We start from the raw sequence: 19,029 nt of genomic DNA, 5'->3' as shown, positions 1-19,029 counted from the left end.
CGCCTTACTTTCATTTGAATGTACAGGACACCACAGTAAAAAGGAGGGAGTTTTTTTAACACTAAAAGAAAGATATTTCAAATATATCAATACAGATGGCAATATGTGCATTTGGAGCCTTAAGTGGAACATTGTTTTTGAGATTGGGTGAGGAGGTTGCCACTTTACAATAAAACCTTGTGGCAGATTACAGAAAGAAGTGTCTTTTGTTCTGTGTTGTCTGTCTGTGTGCATCTGTTCATCAGGAGGGCTGGGCAACAATAAAGAGATACGTGAATGATTTCCTCTAACAGGAAATAGAAAAGATCTGGTCTACATGCTCTGTTTTGCTACATTGTATTGGTTAATGTTTTATTCAATTAAACCGGATGCAGTGGGTGACGATCTTCTTGGCTCAGTTCAGAACAGTACAATGTTACGGAACATTCAGATAGAAATATATTGTTTAGAATAGATAGCATTCTCTGTTGTGTAGAAGAGGGAATCATTTCAGTTCTATAATTTCTGTGTAAGGTGGTTTCTCTGATGCTTTTTATATGTAATGTCTACAGTCTTATGAGGGAAGCCAAGTTAGTAAGGCTATTTCTGTAGGAGTACAGTAAATCATTCATGACCGATCATACTGTATGTCATGGTGAATTGGAGTACTGTCAACTGTTTTTATTTTATTTAACTAGGCATTTGGTATTTTATTATTGCAAAAGCAGCAGCTACTCTTCCTGGGGTCCACACAAAATATGAAACATAATACAGAACATCATTAGACAAGAACAGCTCACGGACAGAACTACATACATTTTTGAAAAGGCACACGTGGCCTACATATCAATGCATACACACAAACTATCTAGGTCAAATAGGGGAGAGGCGTTTTGCTGTGAGATGTTGTTTTATCTGTTTTTTGAACCCAGGTTTGCTGTTTATTAGAGCAATATGAGATGGTAGGAAGTTCCATGCAATAAGGGCTCTATATAATACTGTACGTTTTATTGAATTTGTTCTGGATTTGGGGACTGAAAAGATGTCTGGTGGGATAAGTGTGTGTCAGAGCTGTCTGTAAGTTGACTAAGCAAACAATTTGGGATTTTCAACACATTGTTTCTTATAAAATGAAGTGATGCAGTCAGTCTCTCAACTCTTAGCCAAGAAAGACTGGCATGCATAGTATTTATATCAGCCCTCTGATTACAATTAAGAGCAAAACGTGCCGCTCTGTTCTTGGCCAGCTGCAGCTTAACTAGGTCTTTCCTTGCCGCACTGGACTACACGACTGGACAATAATCAAGATTAGACAAAACTAGAGCCTGCAGAACTTGCTTTTTGGAATGTGGTGTCAAAAAAGCAGAGCATCTCTTTATTACGGCCAGACCTCTCCCCATCTTTGCAACCATTGAATCTATATGTTTTGACCATGACAGTTTACAATCTAAGGTAATGCCAAGTAATTTAGTCTCAACTTGTTCAACAGCCACACCATTCATTACCAGATACAGCTGAGGTCTAGAACTTAAGGAATGATTTGTACCAAATACAATGCTCTTAGTTTCAGATATGTTCAGGACCAGTTTATTACTGGCCACCCATTCCAAAACAGACTGCAACTCTTTAAGGGTTTCAGTGACTTCCTTAGCTGTGGTTGCTGATGCGTATATGGTTGAATCATCAGCATACATGGACGCACATGCTTTGTTTAATGCCAGTGGCAGGTCATTGGTAAAAATAGAAAAGTGTAGAGGGCCTAGAGAGCTGCCTTGCAGTACACCACACTTTACATGTTTGACATTAGAGACGCTTCCATTAAAGAAACCCTTTGAGTTCTATTAGATAGATAGCTCTGAATCCACGATATGCCAGAGGTTGAAAAGCCATAGCACCTATGTCTTATCAACAACAGGTTATGGTCAATAATATCAAAGGTTGCACTGAAATCTAACAGTACAGCTCCCACAATCTTCTTATCAATTTCTATCAACCAATCATCAGTCATTTGTGTCAGTGCAGTACATGTTGAGTGCCCTTCTCTATAAGCATGCTGAAATTCTGTTGTTAATTTGTTTACAGAGAAATAGCATTGTAGCAATTTTTTCCAACAGTTTGCTAAGAGCTGGCAGCAAGCTTATAGGTCTGCTGTTAGAACCAGTAAAGGCTGCTTTACCACTCTGGGAGACAGAATTACTTTGGCTTCCCTCCAGACCTGAGGACAAAGACTTTCCTCTAGGCTCAGATTAAAAATATGACAGATAGGAGTGGCTATAGAGTCAGCCACCATCCTCAGTAGCTTTACATCTAAGTTGTCAATGCCAGGAGGTTTGTCATTATTGATCGTTAACAATTTTTCCACCTCTCCCACACTAACTTTACAAAATTCAAACTTGCACTGCTTTTCTTTCATGATTTGTTTTTTATGCAAGAATATAATACGTTTGCCCACTTTGCCAATTAAATAATCATTAAAATAATTGGCAACATTAAATGGTTTTGTGATGAATAAGACATCTGATTCAATGAAAGATGGAGTTGAATTAGTCTTTCTGCACATAATTTCATTGAAAGTACTTAATAATAAAGTTTCTTCTTTTTGTTGAGTTTAGTCACATCATTTCTCAATTTGCAGTAAATAAGCCAGTCAGATGTACAGCCAGACTTACTAGCCACTCCTTTTGCCCCATCTCTTTCAACCATACAGTTTTTCAATTCCTCATCAATCCATGGAGCCTTAACAGTTCTAACAGTCAGTTTCTTAACAGGTGCATGTTTATCAATAATTGGAATAAGCCATTTCAAAAATTCATGAAGTGCAGAGTCTGGATGCTCCTCATTAATCACATCAGACCAACAAATATTGTTTAACTGACCTGCAAGTCAATTAAGAAAAAAATCTTATTTTACAATGACGGCTTACCCCGGCCAAACCCTCCCCTAACCCGGACAACGCTGGGAAAATTGTGCGCCGCCTAATGGGACTCCCAATCATGGCTGGTTGTGATACAGCCCGGAATTGAACCAGGGTCTGTAGTGACGCCTCTAGCACTTAGATGCAGTGCCTTAGACTGCTGCGCCACTCGGGAGCCAACTGTAATTTGAACATCTATAGATTAACTCATATTTGTAATTTATTTTATGCAGCGATCTTTCAACCTTAACACTAATAGTACTGCAGCTTCCCGAAATAATGTAGCCAGCTTTTCGTAAGCTCTACGTTTCAACGAACAGCCAGCGGTTGTTCCCTGTCCCTTCATTCGAGCAGGGCTGAGTGTTTCTAGGAGAGAGAGCAGACCTGTGTGTCTTCTACTGCAACTGGGCTGGGGGCCAGGCCTGCTGCTTGCTCCCTGTGGAGAATTTGATCTGCAGGCAGTGAGCAATCCTCTGCTGGTCAGAGCTATTTATGGCCAACACATGCTTTTGTGTCTTGTCGTCGTTGTCCACAAATGGCAAAACGGATAAGCTTTCAAAGAGCAACGAAAGGGAAGCCCTGTTAGAGGAGGAGAGCAGGCAGTTAGAGTACACACGCCCACTGCCCCCTACCAAGAATGCTTTTCACACTCAAGGAACAGAATAGGAGAGGAAAGAAAGGAATGGAAAAACACATTGAAAAAAATCCTTGAAGTATTATAAGATGTAAACCCCTGCTTATGGGAACTATATACAGTTGAAGTCGGAAGTTTACATACACTTAGGTTGGAGTCATTAAAAATAGTTTTTAAACCACTACACAAATTTCTTGTTAACAAACTATAGTTTTGGCAAGTCGGTTAGGYCATCTACTTTGTGCATGACTGTCACGCGCTGGCCACAGAGAGGTTTTTATTCTCTATTTTAGTTAGGCCAGGGTGTGACTAGGGTGGCCATTCTAGTTTCTTTATTTCTATGTTTTCTGTTTTGTGTCTGCACCTGACAGAACTGTTTCGTTTTGTTCTACTTTGTTATTTTGTTTCAGTGTTCAGTTTGATTAAATATCATGAACGCTTACCATGCTGCACCTTGGTCTCCTTCTACTTCATACGACGAGCGTTACAATGACACAAGTCATTTTTCCAACAAGTGTTTACAGACAGATTATTTCACTGTATCACAATTCCAGTGGGTCATTAGTTTACATACACTAAGTTGACTGTGCCTGTTAAAAGCTTGAAAAATTCCAGAAAATGATGTCATGGCTTTAGAAGCTTCTGATAGGCTAATTGACATCATTTGAGTCAATTGGAGGTGTACCTGTGGATGTATTTCAAGGCCTACTTTCAAACTCAGTGCCTCTTTGCTTGACATCATGGGAAAATCAAAAGAAATCAGCCAAGACCTCAGAAAAAACATTGTAGACCTGCACAAGTCTGGTTCATTCTTGGGAGCAATTTCCAAATGTCTGAAGGTACCACTTTCATCTGTACAAACATTAGTACACAAGTATAAACACCATGGGTCCACGCAGCCGTCATACCGCTCAGGAAGGAGACGCGTTCTGTCTCCTAGAGATCAACATACTTTGGTGCGAAAAGTGCAAATCAATCACAGAACAGCAAAGGACCTTGTGAAGATGTTGGAGGACACAGATACAAAAGTATCTATCCACTGTTAAATGAATCCTATAATCGACATAACCTGAAAGGCCGCTCAGTAAGGAAGAAGCCACTGCTCCAAAACCGCCATTAAAAAAGCCAGACTACAGTTTACAACTGCACATGAGGACAAAGATCGTACTTTTTGGAGAAATGTCATCTGGTCTGATGAAACAAAAATAGAACTGTTTGACCATAATGACCATCGTTATGTTTGGAGGAAAAAGGGGGAGGCTTGCAAGCCGAAGAACACCATCCCAACCGTGAAGCACGGGGGTGGCAGCATCATGTTGTGGGGGTGCTTTGCTGCAGGAGGGACTGGTGCACTTCACAAAATAGAGGGCATAATGATGAGGGACAATAATGTGGATATTTTGAAGCAATATGTCAAGACATAAGTCAAGAAGTTAAAGCTTGGTCGCAAATGGGTCTTCCAAATGGACAATGACCCCAAGCATACTTCCAAAGTTGTGGCAAAATGGCTTAAGGACAACAAAGTCAAGGAATCGGAGTGGCCATCACAAAGCCCTGACCTCAATCCTATAGAAAATTTGTGGGCAGATCTGATAAAGCGTTTGCGAGCAAGGAGGCTGTCACGAAAGTCGTCGGGAGAAGGAGAGGAGGACCAAAGTGCAGCGTGGTACGTATCCATAATACTTTTAATCAAAATGAATACACGAACAAAAACAACAAAACGACCAACGAAAAGTTCTGACAGGTGCAACAAACACTAACCAGAAAATTATCACCCACAAACAAAAGTGGGAAAACAGGCTACCTAAGTATGGCTCTCAATCAGAGACAATGATAGACAGCTGCCTCTGATTGAGAACCATACCAGGCCAAACACATAGAAATAGAAAACCTAGACCTACAACATAGAATACCCTCCCACATCACACCCTGACCAAACTAAAAATAGAAACATACAAAGCAATCTACAGTCAGGGCGTGACAGTACCCCCCCCCCCCAAAGGTTCGGACTCCGGCCGCAAAACCTGAACCAATAGGGGAGGGTCTGGGTGGACATTTCAACCACGGTGGCGGCTCTGGTGCGGCGACGGACGTAGACCCCACTTCACCTTAGTCTTGGCCCCCTTATGTAGCGCCTCTGGAGTGGCGACCCTCGCCGCCGACCCGGACTGGGGACCCTTACAACGGACCCCGGACAGGCGGGAGGCTCTGGCAGCGCCGGACAGGCGGGAGGCTCTGGCAGCGCCGGACAGGCGGGAGGCTCTGCAGCGCCGGACAGGCGGGAGGCTCTGGCAGCGCCGGACAGGCGGGAGGCTCTGGCAGCGCCGGACAGGCGGGAGGCTCTGGGCAGCGCCGGACAGGGGGAGGCTCTGGCAGCGCCGGACAGGCGGGAGGCTCTGGCAGCGCCGGACAGGCGGGAGGCTCTGCAGCGCCGGCAGGCGGAGCTCTGGCGCGGACAGGCGGGAGGCTCTGGCTGCCCCGGACAGGCGGGCGGCTCTGGCTGCCCCGGACAGGCGGCGGCTTCTGGCTGCCCCGGACAGGAGGGCGGCTCTGGCTGCCCCGGACAGGAGGGCGGCTCTGGCTGCTCCGGACAGGAGGGCGTCGCTGGCTGTCCGGACAGGAGGGCGTCGCTGGCTGCTCCGGACTGGAGGGGCGACGCTGGAGGCTCCGGACTGGAGGGCGTCGCTGGAGGCTCCGGACTGGAGGGCGTCGCTGGAGGCTCCGGACTGGAGGGCGTCGCTGGAGGTCCGGACTGGAGGGCGTCGCTGGAGGCTCCGGACTGGAGGCGTCGCTGGAGGCTCCGGACTGACGTCCTTCGTTGGGGGCCTCGTGCCATAACTCCTCACTGGAGGTTTCGTGCCATTGATCCTCACTGGAGGCTTCGTGCCATGGATCCTCACTGAAGGCTTCGTGCCATGGATCCTCACTGGAGGCTTCGTGCCATGGATCCTCACTGGAGGCTTCGTGCCATGGGATCCTCACTGGAGGCTTCGTGCCATGGATCATCACTGGAGGCTTCGTGCCATGGATCATCACTGGAGGCTTCGTGCCATGGATCATCACTGGAGGCTTGTGCCATGGATTTCATACTGGAGGCTTCTTGCCATGGATCGTCACTGGAGGCTCATGCCATGGGACCGTCACTGGAGGCTTCTTGCCATGGATCATCACTGAGTGGAGAGACACACAGGAGGCCTGGCTCTGGGAGAAGGCACAGGACTCACCAGGCTGGGGAGACATGCAGGAGGGTTAGGGCTTAGCACAGGCACAGAACTCACCAGGCTGGGAGACATGCAGGAGGCCTTATCCTTGGCCAAGGCACCGGATGCACTGGACCGTGGAGGCGCACTTGCGGTCTCGAGCGCAGAGCTAGCACAACTGGTCCTGGCTGGATCCCCCTGTAGCCCGGCAAGCTGCGGGGAGTTGGAACAGGCCGCACTGGGCTGTTGCTGGCGAACCGGGGACACCGTGCGTAGGGCTGGTGCAGTAGTTTTTTATTTATTTTATTTCACCTTTATTTAACCAGGTAGGCTAGTTGAGAACAAGTTCTCATTTACAACTGCGACCTGGCCAAGATAAAGCATAACAGTGTGAAGAGACAACAACACAGAGTTACAAATGGAGTAAACAATAAACAAGTCAATAACACAGTAGGGGAAAAATGAGTCTATATACATTGTGTGCAAAAGGCATGAGGAGGTAGGCAATAAATAGGCCATAGGAGCGAATAATTACAATTTAGCAGATTAACACTGGAGTGATAAATCATCAGATGATCATGTGCAAGTAGAGATACTGGGTGTGCAAAAGAGCAGAAAAGTAAATAAATAAAAACAGTAAGGGATGAGGTAGGTAAATTGGGTGGGCTGTTTACAGATGGACTATGTACAGCTGCAGTGATCGGTTAGCTGCTCAGATAGCAGATGTTTAAAGTTGGTGAGGGAAATAAAAGTCTCCAACTTCAGCGATTTTTGCAATTCGTTCCAGTCYCAGGCAGCAGAGAACTGGAAGGAAATGCGGCCAAATGAGGTGTTGGCTTTTGGGATGATCAGTGAGATATACCTGCTGGAGCGTGTGCTACGGGTGGGTGTTGTTATCATAGCCAGTGAACTGAGATAAGGCGGAGCTTTACCTAGCATGGACTTATAGATGACCTGGAGCCAGTGAGTCTGACGACGAATATGTAGCGAGGGCCAGCCGACTAGYGCATACAGGTCGCAGTGGTGGGTGGTATAAGGTGTTTTAGTAACAAAACGGATGGCACTATGTTAAACTGCATCTAGTTTGCTGAGTAGGGTATTGGAAGCTATTTTGTAAATGACATCGCCGAAGTCGAGGATCGGTAGGATAGGATACCCCGGGCCGAGGAGACGCACTGGAGACCAGATGCGCTGAGCCGGCATCATCCCTCCTGGCTCGATGCCCACTCTAGCCAGGCCGATTCGTGGAGCTGCGATGTAGCGCGCCGGGCTATGCGTGTGCACTGGGGACACTGTGCGCTTCCCCGCATAACACGGTGCCTGCCCAGTCACTCCCTCGCCACGGTAAGCACGGGGAGTTGGCTCAGGTCTCCTACCTGAGGCCGCCAATCTCCCCGTGTGCCCCCCCAAAAAAAATTATGGGGCTGCCTCTCGTGCACTTCTCCTCGAGCCAACTCCTCATAGCGTCGCCGCTCCGCTTTAACTGCCTCCAGCTCCTTTTTCAGATGGCGATACTCTCCCGGCTGTGCCCATGGTCCTTTGCTGTCCAAAATGTCCTCCCATGTCCAGTCCTCTCCTCTCCTCTCCTCCACGCTGCTTGGTCCTTCTGTCGAAGTCAGCCCCTCTCCTTGTTCGTTCGGCGATAGATGTCACCGGCTTTCTAGCCATCGCCGCTCCGTTTTTCGTATATCCATTTGTCTTGTCTTGTTAACATACACACCTGGTTTTCATTTCCCCAATCAAGCTACTTGTATTTAACCCTCTGTTCCCATCATGTTTTGTGTGTAAATGTTTTCATGTTAGGTGGTGTTAGTTTACGCGCTCTACTTTTATGTTCCGTTTTTTGAGCGCGTTTGTATCATGTAGTGCTCTCGTTTTTGGAACTACAATAAAGTGTGCCTGTTCATAATAATATCTGCTCTCCTGCACTTGACTTCGCTTCTAATACACCATCTTGACACTTTTATGCTAATACATTTTCTCAGAGAAAGAGATTTTGTTTCAAAAGTAAAATGTTGTTTTCTCAAAAAGATACACTACCATTCAAAAGTTTGGGGTCTCTAAGAAATGTCCTTGTTTTTGAAAGAAAAGCACATTTTTTAATGGGATATCTACATAGGGGTAAAGTTATTTGTTTCTGGCCATTTTGAGCCTGTAATCAAACTCACAAATGCTGATGCTCCAGATACTCAACTCGTCTAAAGAAGGCCAGTTTTATTGTTTTTTTAATCAGTACGACATTTTTCAGCTGTGCTAACATAATTGCAAAAGGGTTTTCTAATGATCAATTAGCCTTTTAAATTGATAAACTTGGATTAGCTAACACAACGTGACATTGGAACGCCTCTGTACGCCTATGTAGATATCCCATTAAAAACCAGCCATTCCAGCTACAATAGTCATTTACAACATTAACAATGTCTACACTGTATTTCTGATCAATTTGATGTTATTTTATTGGAGAAAAAATGTGCTTTTCTTTCAAAAACAAGGACATTTCTAAGTGACCACAAACTTTTGAATGGTAGTGTAGGCGTCAAAATTATTGCCACCCGGTTTGTCATACTTTGTGCACCCTTCCCTTGCTAGGATAACAGCACTGAGCCCTTTTCTATGTTTTATGACATTGGAGATGTCACACCCTGACATTAGTTATCTTTGTTTTCTTTATTATTTTGGTTAGGTCAGGGTGTGACGAGGGTGGTTTGTTTAGTTTTTGTATTGTCTAGGGGGTTTTGTATGTCATGGGGTTTTTGTAAGTCTAGGTGTTTATATGTCTATGGTTGCCTAGATTGGTTCTCAATCAGAGGCAGCTATTTATCGTTGTCTCTGATTGGGGACCATATTTAGGTAGCCATATGCCTTGGGTAGTTTGTGGGTTCTTATTCTATGTTTAGTTGCCTCTCTGCACTTCTCATATATGCTTCACGGTTCGTTTTGTTGTTTTGTTAGTTTTGTTCAGTGTTCGTTCTTTCATTAAAGAAGTATGTACGCTTAGCACGCTGCGCCTTGGTCTCATCACTACGACGAACGTGACAGGAGAACACATTGGGAGGGATTCATTCCTCCATACAGAAGCAGGAAATCATGGCAGGCCCCAATACAGTTCATTAAGCTCAGATGAACTTAAGAAAGTAGAATGTTAATGCAGATTTTATTTTATTTTATTTATAACAATCTTAAGGGTGCCAATAATTTTGACACCTAATATTTTTTGTATTACTTGTTAAACAAAATATCTTTCTCTAAGCAATTGTATTAGTGTAAAGTAATATAATTTCCACATTTATTTTAGCATACAATGTAGCTCAGTATTTGTAATTTTTTTTTTATACAGTTTTCTGCTCATCTTTATCAGGGCTGCCAATAATTTTGGAGGTGACTGTATAGTCAAACCTAGAAGTCAAACAACACATCAGCGATGTAATGATGAAAAGGCATACATACTACAGTATCTAGTTGTGTGGATCAAACGGTAATGAAGCAACAAGGTGTTGTCACAGTTCTGCACCATGTCAAAACGTATTTCTCAATTTATAAGGATTGCAAAATAGAACAACAACAAGCCTTGTTGATGCTGTGATAAAGTTACACACGTCTAGAATTGAAGCGATCCATTACATTGTTTGTGCGTGTTTTGTATAATTGCGTCAAATCACAGAAAGACACAATACATGTTTTGTAGTTAATATAATGAATATTTAAGATATTACTTTCAAGGTAAGAAAACGGAAAGATTTAATGCAGTTTATTACATGGTAATAACATGGCATCATATCAACACTTGCGGACTGTTTATCACCGTGTGAGTTTTGTTCCATCTAGCGGTTATTATAATATATACATGCCAAAGCTTTATGTATTTCAACAAATTGTAGTCAGCACACAGAACAAAGTTCATACCACAACTGTGCCTCCAAGACAAGTTGTAGACACGCCTCTTACCCCCTTTGCTTAATACTGTCCAGTATATATTTTTCCTTCTGTTTCCCCCCCTTTCACACCCAGCTAATGCAATTACAAAGACAACAGAACTAATATATTTTGAGGTCAGCTGTTCTGGACTGTCAGATTGTCGTTTATAACCATCACATTTCAAAGTACATATTCTGCCAGGTGTTAGGTAGAGAAGCAGATCAGTAGCCAGAAGATATTTATTTTCTTACAAAACATATTAGTTTAATTGATTTTGATGTAGCTATGGTAGATATGGTAGCTATTGCACACACATGCACGCGTACACACACAAAAACACAAATGAATTAGAGAAAAAGTCATGAAATGCTAAGAATTATGGAAAACCTTTTGCTGTTGATTCTGAATCAATAGGTTATTTAGATTCTAGATCACATGATCACTAACTCAGGGGGGTTAAGCACTGAGGCAGCCCTCATTCTCCACATACAACACCCTTTCTTCCAGTCACATTCTGTTAAAGGTCCCCAAAGCACACACATCCCTGGGACCACCAAGGTCATAAATTGGTGGTCTGTGCTGCTCAGCAAATGCAAATATAATCCCCAAAGGTCAAATAACTCAGTTGGATCTATCCATAGACCTGCCTAGTCAATGTTTAAACCTTTAGAATAGTTTTGTGAATGTGGTGGGATGAAATTGTAAGAGTGAAAATATTTGTAAGGGCCTATTAGTACTAGTCAAGTGGCTACTCTCGGCCCCACTTGAAGGTTTGGATTGAAAGCTCCACGTTTTCTCATCCCCACTGCGGCCTCGTCACGTGACGTCACACGATTTCCTCACTACTCCACCCGCAGCAGCCATGATGGTAGGTGTTATTCACAATTTACTCTAGCTAGCTAACCTTCTTGTTTTATGTGTGCAGTCATCTGACACAGATACATTCATCAGTAAACGATACTTACGGTAATGTAGACGGTAATGTGGCTAACGCATGTTGTCTTGTGCCGTCGTCTTCTGTTTAACGTTACCTAGCAAGAAGGGCTGGACGATGGTCCCGATTTCCTCTCGGAGGAGGACAGAGGAGTAAGTTTTTTTTCTTCTTAGATTAAAAAAAATATTTATTTTATTTGTCTCTGGTCGTAACAGTTAGCTAGATGAGCTATTTGCTTTATTGGTATTCTGCAGTAATTACTTATTGCATGATCTGATCAGCTGTTAGACAGGTGACAACTGACGTCAAATTTGTTGAATAGCTAACGTTAGCTAAGTTAGCTACAGTAGTCAGCTTGACCACATCAGAAGTCAGTTGACTTTCTAGTTGGCCAGCAACTGTTACAATCCAATAGGTAGCTCCCTCTTGTTAATTAACATACATAACCTTATTTTAGCTTCTCACTGTATAAATAAGAAGTATATTGCCATTGCTAACTAGTAGCACACCCATCTAACTATGCACAAGTATTAGCTTTCTGCTATTGTTTTGCTGGCTAGTTTGCAAGCTAAGCTAGGAAGTGCACAGCCATCATTTGACAGAGCTAACTAGCCGTTATGTAATTGTTGTGTCCTGTTGGAGCATTAGCTATGTAACTAGTAGGCATTGCATGCTTGCAATTCTGTTCATTCATTCATAATGCTGAGCAATATTGTGCTAGCTTGTTAGTATAATTGGATAACAACAACATGACTGACCTTAGTAGGCAAACAAATGAGGAAGACTGCTGTCAACATTAGTTTAAAGATTCACATACCTTCTCATTTGTATTTTGGTATGTCCCTCTCCTCCAAAAGGGGGAAAACAAACAGTAGAGTCTTGCTATATCTATATCTATCATCTCTTTCTGTGGAATGTAGCCAGCTTTAGTTGTGGGGAATGGTGATTTTTGTCATTGACTTGTCACTAAATACAATATCTATTACAATATTTTACAGCCTAGGGCAGTCAATGTTGACCTCCAAACTGATGCAACACTTCAAGTGGACATTTCTGATGCATTAAGTGAGCGGGACAAGGTTAAGTTTACTGTCCATACTAAGGTAAGAGAGTTTACCTATTTGTCAATATTTCTTCCTGTTTGCCCTGACACTTGGCACATAAAAGGGCAACAACACAGATAAAACAATGAGACAGATATTTCACCGGATGTATAAATGTGAAGCATCCGCTTGGCCGGCAGTGGGAGAAGATGGAACGAGATGGATTTTGGACTACATTTTGATAATTTTCTCATTGATGAAACATTTGATCTCAATTCAGTTTTCTGTTCCCAAAACTGGAATCTGTTATGAACAGAGTGAACTAAGTTTTGTAGACTTTACCCGTTGCAAAAGTTTTAAATATCACGTTGTTTAGAAGGAGTGCGAAGGCGAATGGGGTTATTTCACACACGCACTGCAAAGAGTAGGCGTTCCCTAACGGAAATATGCAGATGCATGCTAGAACGCACCAATAGGATCTCGCTTGTTCCCAACGTCTCTTGGTTTAGTTATAAAAAATCTTGGCAATAATGTGCGTTTCTCTGGCTGTCTGAATCGAGACAGATGTCACATGACTTGCAAATATGTTCCTCCCCAGCAGTTGTGTTATCGCCACATTCATTTTGTCTTCTGAAACCTAGTGTGCATGTATGCAAAATATGCTTTGTTGAAGTCATGGAATACAAATTAAGATCTGTGCATGATCACATTCCACTCCATTTTCAATGCAGAGAGAATTCCAATAGTCATTACCTTACACTTTCAGTGTAACCTCATAATGTCATGGGTTTATGTTTTTATGGCAACTTTTATCATGTTGCAAGGACTCTTGTGAAGGAAGGAGTTCAATCATGATTGAAGGGGGTTAACCGTTGCCTTGACACTTGAGATCATTCCGATCCAGATCATCTGGCTTTCCCCTTTTATTGAGCTGCACATTCTAATTGGCAGAAAGATATTTTTAGAAGAGCCATAGATATGCCATACTCTATTCGGCTATGATTTTCAGTAGAATTTGTTCCACTAGTGACCAATTCCCCTCGGACTGCTGCGCAGAAGAAATATGAGGCTGCGCAGAAGAAATATGAGCGTGCACAGAGAAGCATAAGATTCAACTTTCTACAGTTTTCCCCTTCAGTTAACACTATCAACGTTTCATTCTACTGTGGGAATTATGATCGAATAAACGCAATATTAGCCACTTTCAATGTAATATAGCTAAAGAAAACAAACTATGCAAGATTTAGTTTGCAAAACTAACTGTGCAAGAGATTTTCTTGTAGGCAGAGCGCATTGGAGTAGGATTCTATTGCATTGACAGGCACGACTCAGGTCCATACTATAATTTGTCTGATTCTCTGTTATGGGAATAATAATGAATATTATTTTGTAATGTGGTTTCTTGCATCAAACACATTTTCAGTCACCTCCTTGTCTGAAGGACAAGTGGATAAACAGGTTAATGTCAAGCCTTGCATGTTTTTTTCAAAGTCTCATGGACTGTAGGCATTGAAGACCACACATTGGCTGCTACTATAGGCTGAATGATAGAACAGCTGTTTCCATGTTAAAATGTTATGGGATGTGTTTTTCTCCGCTGTTTTTGATGGTAGGCCACTCTGGTAGGCCTATATTATGATCAAATAGCCACAGTAGCCTACTTGGCCACTGTTAAAACTGTTACTTAAAGTGGGTACACCCTCTGTTCACAGTAAATGCGTGCCGGAAATTGCACCAAATTTTCACAAAGTTCAAGTTTGTGCTCAGCAGACCTGAAATTTGCTCAGTGCAACAAAAAAAATAACAATGTTAGTGACATTTGATTTCTTCTGTTTTGTTTCCCAGAGCACTCTTCCTAACTTCAAGCAGAATGAGTTTTCAGTGGTGAGGCAGCATGAGGAGTTCATCTGGCTCCATGACTCCTTTGTGGAGAATGAGGAGTATGCAGGCTACATTGTAAGTACTGAGCTCCATCAGAGATATTCTGTGGATTGGTCCCAAATGGCACCTTATAAAGTAGTGCACTATATAGGGAATAGGGTGCCATTTTGGGACTCAAACTGTTTTGGCTTTCAGGATAAGTACATAAACTTAGTGTTTTGTAAAACAATGTAATTATTAATTATCAATCCCCTTTCTTATTCAAACTCCCTGGTTCCATGCAGTAATGAATTTAGCAAGATGTTCAATTTCAAAATACTGTACTGATTAAAGTGTTGATTCCCCATAGATTCCCCCAGCCCCACCAAGACCTGACTTTGATGCCTCCAGAGAGAAGTTACAGAAACTAGGGGAAGGTGAAGGTTCCATGACCAAGGAAGAGTTCACCAAAATGAAACAGGAACTTGAAGCGTGAGTGATTTAGAGTTCATGGACAGGTTCATTAGGGCACATTGTGTTTCTTATTTGACAAGTTCAGATGGTACTACACTGTTTTAGTGTTTTCTTCCGTTTTGTTCAAACTGAACATGACCCATGTTGCTCTGACATTGTTTTTATGTTTCAGTACAGTGGTTTGGTGGGGATAATTTGGTGTTATGAATACTATTGGTAATATCTAGGCTATGTCTGTGTGTTTCAGCGAATACTTGGCTATCTTCAAGAAGACAGTGGCGATGCATGAAGTGTTTCTTTGCCGTGTGGCTGCGCATCCTGTCTTGAGGAAAGACTTGAACTTCCATGTGTTTTTAGAGTACAACCAAGATGTAAGTGGGGTCATAATGACCAAATTAGGATTTTGGAGACGATTGTTGCTGTGGACATGCTCTTAGACAAGCTCTCTCTCGTTTTCATGAACTTTAGATAACTCAAAAGGTTAGTCGGATATGCCTGAAAACATTAGAATATGCCGTTCCCTTACCTTGTCTTAGTTTTATCATTGTCATTTTGTCCTTACCTTTTGTTCACAGCTAAGTGTACGAGGCAAAAACAAGAGGGAGAAGATGGAAGATTTCTTCAAGAATGTGGTGAAGTCTGCAGACGGTGTGTTAGTGGCAGGGGTGAAGGTGAGTTGGTTCGCATCTCTATGTAAATCCATTCATCCAAGCAAATGGGTATTGAACTTGCTTTGAGTTTTATATTATAATGAAGGCACAACATAAGCATTTCACGACTTTAACATTGTTTAAAAAACATTGTTAGCATCATGAATGCATTTATCTTCCGACTTGTATTATTTCTAACAGTTATTACTTGTATAAAGTTTGATGTGATTGTCTTTTGGATTTCAGGATGTAGATGATTTCTTTGAGCATGAGAAGACATTCCTTTTAGAGTACCATAATCGTGTCAAAGATGCCTCCGCCAAATCTGATAGAATGATCAGGTCTCACAAAAGTAAGTCTCCTCTGTCGCATAATCTCCACGTGCTAGGTAAGCTTTTTGCTATATACATGGATTTTAATCAGTTACTGAGAAAGAGATTGTTTTGAGTAATTCCAATTGAAAGTGTTGAAATGCATTTTTTTGTGAACTGTGAGTGGGACTGAGTCACTTTGGTATCATGTTTTAATGTTTGTGGAAACCAGCCTGTCTGTTTGTCCATGTGCTGTGCATTGTATTTTACGTCTATTTTTTTGTTTTATATTAATTTGCTGACAAATATGGAAATGGGTAAGTTGTATGTTTATTTGTAGTTGGGTCAGTCAGTCTTAAAGTATTGGGGATGACAGCCGACTCATTTCGAAACTTTGTCATGTTCCATTTGTAAAAAATAAATAGAAAATGTAAATTATGAGGACAATATCTTGTACATATCCTAACAGGTAAGAGCCATGCCTTTAGTCTCTCGAATGAAAAGTTTGACAAAGCTTCAGGATACAAATTTCACTCATAAATATATAGTCGTCTGTCATTTCCATGGATCAGACAGTACATCTGTCATGTCTTAAACTCCGGTAAGAACTTTTATGTATTGTAATATACTTCATTTCCACAACATTAAAATGTGATACTATATTAGAAAAGTGACTCACTGCGTATTTGAAAATGTCCAGCTGCAGATGTTATTTTCTAAAAGATCTATGCTTGCATTTTGTTCAATGCATTTTGTACATGATTGACCGACCGTCTGTGTGTATGAGTATGGGGGTTTAGGTGTTATGTAATCTAAAGTTGTGTTCTTATGTTGCAGGTGCTGCAGATGATATCAATAGAATTGCCTCCACACTGTACACTTTAGGAACCCAGGACTCCACAGATGTGTGCAAGTATGGAACTAAATTATTTGTCCTTTTCTCCCCATATATTGTTTGCTGCCAAAACGCTTTGATCCAACTGTAACTCAAATGCAACCCACTGTTTTCCAGATTTTTCTTGAAAGTCTCTGAACTGTTTGAGAAAACACGGGTATGTTTTTTTTGCCTGGTCTTTTGATTCTATGTATAACGCAATTGTTGTGTACTTACTAGCAATGTTCACTGAAGTCAATAACTAGGCCTATATTCACTACATGTCAAGTAGCTTCATCTATCAGCTGCAATGCAGATTAGCATCAATGACAAAATTAGTTTTGTCTGAAGTCTCACATTTCTGTTGGTGTCCTTCCTCTACAGAAAATAGAGGCTCGAGTGGCTGCGGATGAGGACCTGAAACTTGCAGACTTACTGAAGTATTACCTCAGGGAGTCGCAAGCTGCTAAGGTACAATATCTAACTTGACCCTGCTTTTTTTTATCATCAAACAATTATGATCAGATACGCTGGTCTGTTATCAGAGGTAGTATCGACGCATTTCCTGAAGAAACGTCTCCTCAACCTCCATATGTTTGCATTTGTTGGTATTAATGGATTTTTCATCAGATAGCGTAGTGTTTATTATTATTAATGTGCAAAATGGAATCTGCTGTTTCTTTCTTAAGGATCTATTGTACAGACGAGGGAGGGCCCTGGTTGATTACGAGAATGCAAACAAAGCTCTGGATAGAGCCAGGGCAAAGAACAAAGATGTGCTTCAGGCGGAGACCAGCCAGCAGGTGTGCTGTCAGAAGTTTGAGAAAATCTCAGAGTCTGCAAAGCAAGGTACTTTATCCACTCGCATTTATATATTTTTATACTTGTTTAAGAGTATTAACAATACATTTAATACTTTTCCAAAAAATATTCCTCCCTGTTGAAAATTAAACCAGAGTCCCAGGTTTTGCATGTAAGAGAAGCTAAACCAGATTCATGGATGTAGAGAAGTTAATCTGATAACTTTCTCTTTATTCCGGAGTACAGAGCTCATAGACTTCAAGACAAGACGAGTAGCAGCCTTCAGAAAGAACTTGGTGGAACTTGCTGAACTGGAGCTCAAACATGCTAAGGTCATTTTTCATTACACATGGTTGTCTATTAAGACAGCCTAAACTGGGGCCTGTGCTTAGTAAAAGGCTGAACCTCTTTCTCTCTTTCTCCACAGGGTAATTTACAATTATTGCAAAGCTGTCTCGGAGTCCTCAAAGGAGACACTTAGGTCTTTGCCGAAGGTTCACTGTACAGGGCTTTCCCTGCTTTGGCCTGATCTTCACTGAGAAGATGGAAGAAAGAGCATATCTGGGGTCAGTTTGTTTTCAGGATGCCTGTTCGTAGTCATCACTACTACCAGAGACACCAAACTCCCTCCACAACCCACACTAAAAACGTGAGGAAGCCAGTGTGGAATACCTGCAAAATCCATACAGCACATGAACCTATAACTTTGTTTAATCACGTCAACTTTTTAATTGTTAACAATCATCGTTCTCGATGGAAATCTTCTCCCAATCTATATCATGTCTCCAGATTTATTATTTGTTATTATTTTACTTAGAGTAATTGTTGAGGCCAATAGTTTCAGTAACTTTTCTGTGATGCTGCTCAGTTACTTTGTTCAAGATGAGCTGATTGTTACTATTATTAAAATGTATTGTCACTAAAAGCCTTGTAAATGTTGTATTAGTTCTTACTGTACTGCTAATGATCAAAACGATCTTTACTAATACTTTTGTTTTCAATTATTTCATACAAATCCTGTTATTTTTCATTCCAGACAAGTAATGCTTCAGTATGTTTGCCTTAATGTAGATTAATCCTATCAAGTATAGTAAAAAAACAAGTTAAAAAAAAGACCATAAATGGATACGGTTTTTGTTTTTGTTTCTCCCCAGATTTTTTAAGTGCTCTGTATATGAATGTTTTTTTCACTCTGTGACCAAAGCTTCCATTTATGTAGATGGAGAAATGCTGAAACAAACAGTAATACTGATAATTATGATAAAGATGATGAAAATAGTAATAAATTATACTATTTACCTTAGAACCATTCTGAACATAATTTCATTCAATGTTTTGAGTAGACTCTTTGTTGTTAATCTATCTAGTTGTAATCCTTTCAGTTCTGTAGCTTTTATGACCCTGAGAAACATGGAAGAAAAGCCAGGGGAAGCCAATGGA

At 41.6% G+C, this 19,029-nt stretch overlaps 1 protein-coding gene across 1 annotated transcript; it reads left to right on the top strand.

Annotated features, from left to right (window-relative positions):
* Positions 1 to 11,441: 11,441 nt before the first annotated feature.
* On the top strand, positions 11,442 to 18,629 carry LOC111963459 (sorting nexin-6). Its single transcript, XM_023986909.2, has 14 exons — positions 11,442 to 11,510; positions 11,678 to 11,728; positions 12,575 to 12,679; positions 14,465 to 14,575; positions 14,850 to 14,971; positions 15,201 to 15,324; positions 15,529 to 15,624; positions 15,850 to 15,955; positions 16,752 to 16,827; positions 16,927 to 16,966; positions 17,173 to 17,259; positions 17,478 to 17,637; positions 17,836 to 17,921; positions 18,017 to 18,629. Exons 1-14 carry the CDS (start codon positions 11,505 to 11,507, stop codon positions 18,068 to 18,070), a joined length of 1,224 nt encoding a protein of 407 aa, XP_023842677.1. The 5' UTR covers positions 11,442 to 11,504; the 3' UTR covers positions 18,071 to 18,629.
* Positions 18,630 to 19,029: the final 400 nt, after the last annotated feature.

This window comes from Salvelinus sp. IW2-2015, linkage group LG4q.2 (assembly GCF_002910315.2).
Source record: "Salvelinus sp. IW2-2015 linkage group LG4q.2, ASM291031v2, whole genome shotgun sequence".
Lineage (NCBI taxonomy): Eukaryota > Metazoa > Chordata > Actinopteri > Salmoniformes > Salmonidae > Salvelinus > Salvelinus sp. IW2-2015.
This window is presented reverse-complemented; position numbering and strand designations above follow the sequence as displayed.

Excerpts from the sequence above, each read along its gene's own strand:
- LOC111963459 (XM_023986909.2), top strand. Across the intron at positions 12,680-14,464 it reads AGTTTACTGTCCATACTAAG|AGCACTCTTCCTAACTTCAA; the intron begins GTAAGAGAGTTT and ends TTTGTTTCCCAG. Across the intron at positions 17,922-18,016 it reads TGGAGCTCAAACATGCTAAG|GGTAATTTACAATTATTGCA; the intron begins GTCATTTTTCAT and ends CTTTCTCCACAG.